Source organism: Branchiostoma floridae, chromosome 13, assembly GCF_000003815.2.
Source record: "Branchiostoma floridae strain S238N-H82 chromosome 13, Bfl_VNyyK, whole genome shotgun sequence".
Lineage (NCBI taxonomy): Eukaryota > Metazoa > Chordata > Leptocardii > Amphioxiformes > Branchiostomatidae > Branchiostoma > Branchiostoma floridae.
Window position 1 is genome coordinate 21695629 of NC_049991.1, and position 3929 is coordinate 21699557.

Here is a 3929-nt window from a genome sequence, read left to right on the forward strand (position 1 = left end):
ATGCAGTTACTTTTTTCTTGTAAATTCTACGTAGTACTACTACGTTATTGTTTGCTGACATAGTTATGTCCATTTTGTCTCTCCGTCACTGCTATATTTCATCCAGTGTCTAGGATTTTAAACAAAATGTATTTTTGTGAATTTGTATGTTGGTGAATTGTAATAGCTTTTAGGATTTTATGGAATGACTAATTTGTTGGCACATTTCATGTGGCATTTATTATGTCATTTGCCATGCCAAGGACCAATAAAGCTGAATCTGAATATGAGTATGCACTATTTGATAAGGGGAGGACTAAACATTTAACTGAGTGTCTAGTACTCACTGCAGTGCTCTCCCTCCACTCCGAGTCCACAGCAATGCAGAAAGTAAAGCCTCCGGCACAGCTGATCAGCAGGATGGTCGGGTCCTTGTAGGAGAACACGTGGTGTTCAAACCTGGGGAACACAGAACACATGGTGCTCAAACCTGGGGAACACAGAACACATGGTGCTCAAACCTGGGGAAACACAAGTCAAGTAGAGCTGACTCCACTGAAGCCACACCTGTGTTACCTATTTACACCTGTATAACACCTGTGTTACACCTGTGTGACACCTGTGACAGTACCTTACCTGCTGAGACTTTGTCCGTGCTCACGGCTGCTGTACAGCTTACTCCACTGCAGCCACACCTGTGTTACCTGTTCATACCTGTGTTACCTGTTCACACCTGTGTGACTGTTCACACCTGTGTTACCTGTACCTGTGACAGTACCTACCTGCTGAGACTCTGTCCGTGCTCCCGACTGCTGTACAGCTGACTCCACTGCAGCCACACCTGTGTTACCTGTTCATACCTGTGTTACCTGTTCACACCTGTGTGACTGTTCACACCTGTGTTACCTGTACCTGTGACAGTACCTACCTGCTGAGACTCTGTCCGTGCTCCCGGCTGCTATACAGCTGACTCCACTGCAGCCACTTGGGCAGTTTGCTGTGCTCTACCAGCTGTGGGGGACAAAAATTCCTCTTTAGCATCAATTCATCTTCACAGGGTTCTCACCAGGAACCTAGTTTTCACAGCGTAGGGCAATCTTAGTGCAGCAAAGCCTTGTGGTGAGCAGTGCAGGCATGAGCATTGCAGGGGGTCTGAGAGTATCCTAACACTGAAAATTTTCAAAAATATACATCTCAAAAACATTGTTTCCTACATTTTATGGGACAAATTACTGTAATGAACTAGAGTTCGGCGACCTCATACCTCCATGAAAATTTAGAGCTTTCGTAAATTTCATGCAATTGACTAGCACATTAACATAATTTATGCATGGTATTGTTCATCATTGACTAACGTACCATGTCACAATTATAAAATTCCCATTATTAATCATAAAGCGTTTTTGCAATTTTACATAAATTATGCAAATAAGTTCCTCATTACCATATTTGGTATCTGCTTATATTCCACCTATCATAGTTAACATGTGTTACATTTATTGAAGTCCAGTTATTGAAAACAATGGAATTATACAATTTCCTCATTAATCATGCAAATTAAGTCCTCATTTGCATAAAATGTATATCATTATGAACATATTTGCGTAAGGTACCCGCATGCCTAGTATGATGCCAATCCATCAATCCTTTCTGCAGTTATCCTCTTTAGAATGTCTTGACAAAAACGCCCCTGCAGTTCCGCAATTAAATGTTAGGGGGCTGAAACCTGCCCCACTTTGTCAGGACACTGCAAGCTATCTACCAGCCAAATGTCAAGACCATATCACATCCAGGACAAGAGATACATTGAAAAAACTGCCATAATATAATATCCTCATTAATTATGCAAATGTGCTCCTATTTTGCATAATTAGTATTTAATCTTGTACAAAATTGTCTAAGGTACCTACATACCAAAAATGATGAGAATCCGTTGTTCCCTTCTTGAGTTATCCTCGTCAGAAGTTTTTGACAAAAATGCCCCTGCTATTCTCAAACTAGACGCTAGGGGGCCCAAACTTACGTAATTTTTTCCTGAGCACAAGAGCTATCTAATACTTAAAAATCTTGACCATAGCATGTTCAGAACACCGAGATAGCAAAACCGGAAGTTGCGCTGCAGTACCAAGGCCACACACCAGGGGGCCCAAAATTGACCTTGACCTTCGTCTTCCCAACCCCTACCTACATACCAAATATCATAGTAGTCCATCAAGAGGTTCTCAAGTTATGATGACCACAAATATGCGGACACACAGACACACACACAAACAAACACACACACAAACACACACACACACACACAGACACACTCAAAACTATACCTCCATTTTTTCATGGAGGTAAATATTACATCTAAGATGCTATAGCCTCTGCCCTGTTCTAACCTCTGTAAACTCTAACCTAGCTCTCACCCCTGCCCTGTTCTTTGTGTAGCGGATTGGGAGGATACAAGACAACACCCAGGCCATGGGCAGGTCCATCATACAGTAACCTCTAGCCTCCATAACCTCTAACCTCTCACCTCTGCCCTGTTCTTTGTGTAGCGGATTGGGAGAATACAGGACAACACCCAGGCCATGGGCAGGTCCATCATACTCTCAGCAAATCTCTGTCGCACAGAGGCAGTAAGCTCTTCGTTGGGACCTGGAACAATAAAGCACCCAAAATATGTACTATTAATAACTTCCAAATTAAAAAATTTTCAGAAAGTGTTGATATTTCAAGCAACAGTAAGTAATCATCAATCGTCTGTGTGATATTATGGGAAAGGTGTACTAACAGTCTACAGTTATTTAACTGTTTTCAAACACAATAATTGGAACCATCAAATGTGTGTTCTGTCTGTGTTACCTGTGTCCACACCTGTGTCCACACCTGTGTCCACACCTGTGTTCACACCTGTGTGCACACCTGTGTTCACACCTGTACCCACACCTGTGTTCACACCTGTGTTCACACTGCCTTACCTTCCTGTGCCCCCAGCAGAGTCTTCTGTACGTAGGTGTGCAGACCAGAGAACAGTTGCAGGTAGTGAGACTGGATCACAAAGTGAAGCTCCTTCCCTGTCTGTTTGCTGCAGGTCTTCATGACACTACTGGCCAGGGAATCCAGGATACTGGTATTCCCCTTGAGAGCCTCTGGGTCAAGGTTGATGGAGGCCAGGCAGAGGGTAAAGGCTGTGTGCACCATGTTTCTGTGGGTCAGGGGTGGAAGGTCAAATTTAGCATAAAGCAGATTGTCTTAGAGTCTGTAATTCATAAAATATGATTAAGTAATTATGGTAAAATCCTAATTAACAAGAGTTCAGAGACCTCATACCTGCATTGTGAATTTCTTGTTTTATCTTGTCTCATTTATTATGCAAATACCACTGTACAGTTAGTAAGCTGAATCTAATTTCAATGATGGTCTTCTCTACGAAAAATAGAAATTCAATATATTGTGAAATGTGATTAGTCCATTCCACGCAGCAGGATTAAATCAACCCAGCATGCAGGAAATCAGCCCTGTGTGCAGAATTGATTTCCTGCATCAACCTGCATTCATTTCCTGCGTTTTGGATCTTAAGTTGATTTAATGCATACTGGAAATCAACTTTGCACGCAAGAAGTCAATCTTGCAGGCCGGAAGTGAACCCTGCAGGCAGGAAGTCAACCCTGCAGCCAGCAAGTCAACCCTGCAGACAGGAGGTCAACCCTGCAGCCAGCAAGTCAACCCTGCAGACAGGAGGTCAACCCTGCAGCCAGCAAGTCAACCCTGCAGACAGGAGGTCAACCCTGCAGTCAGCAAGTCAACCCTGCAGACAGGAGGTCAACCCTGTAGGCAGGAGGTCAACCCTGCAGCCAGCAAGTCAACCCTGCAGGCCGGAAGTCAACCCTGCAGGCCGGAAGTCAACCCTGCAGACAGCAAGTCAACCCTGCCGACAGGAGGTCAACCCTGCAGCCAGC

The 3929-nt window shown here is 43.8% G+C and overlaps 1 protein-coding gene across 1 annotated transcript in view; it reads right to left on the minus strand.

Annotated features, from left to right (window-relative positions):
• The window catches only part of LOC118428662, an 11091-nt gene that overhangs the window by 1852 nt on the left and 5310 nt on the right, over positions 1–3929 (minus strand). The window contains exons 4-8 of the mRNA XM_035838773.1: positions 2949–3175; positions 2504–2625; positions 908–990; positions 486–500; positions 327–438 (exon numbers count right to left, since the gene is read on the minus strand). Coding sequence (XP_035694666.1) covers positions 327–438; positions 486–500; positions 908–990; positions 2504–2625; positions 2949–3175 — 559 coding nt within the window. The remainder of the gene's footprint in view (positions 1–326; positions 439–485; positions 501–907; positions 991–2503; positions 2626–2948; positions 3176–3929) is intronic.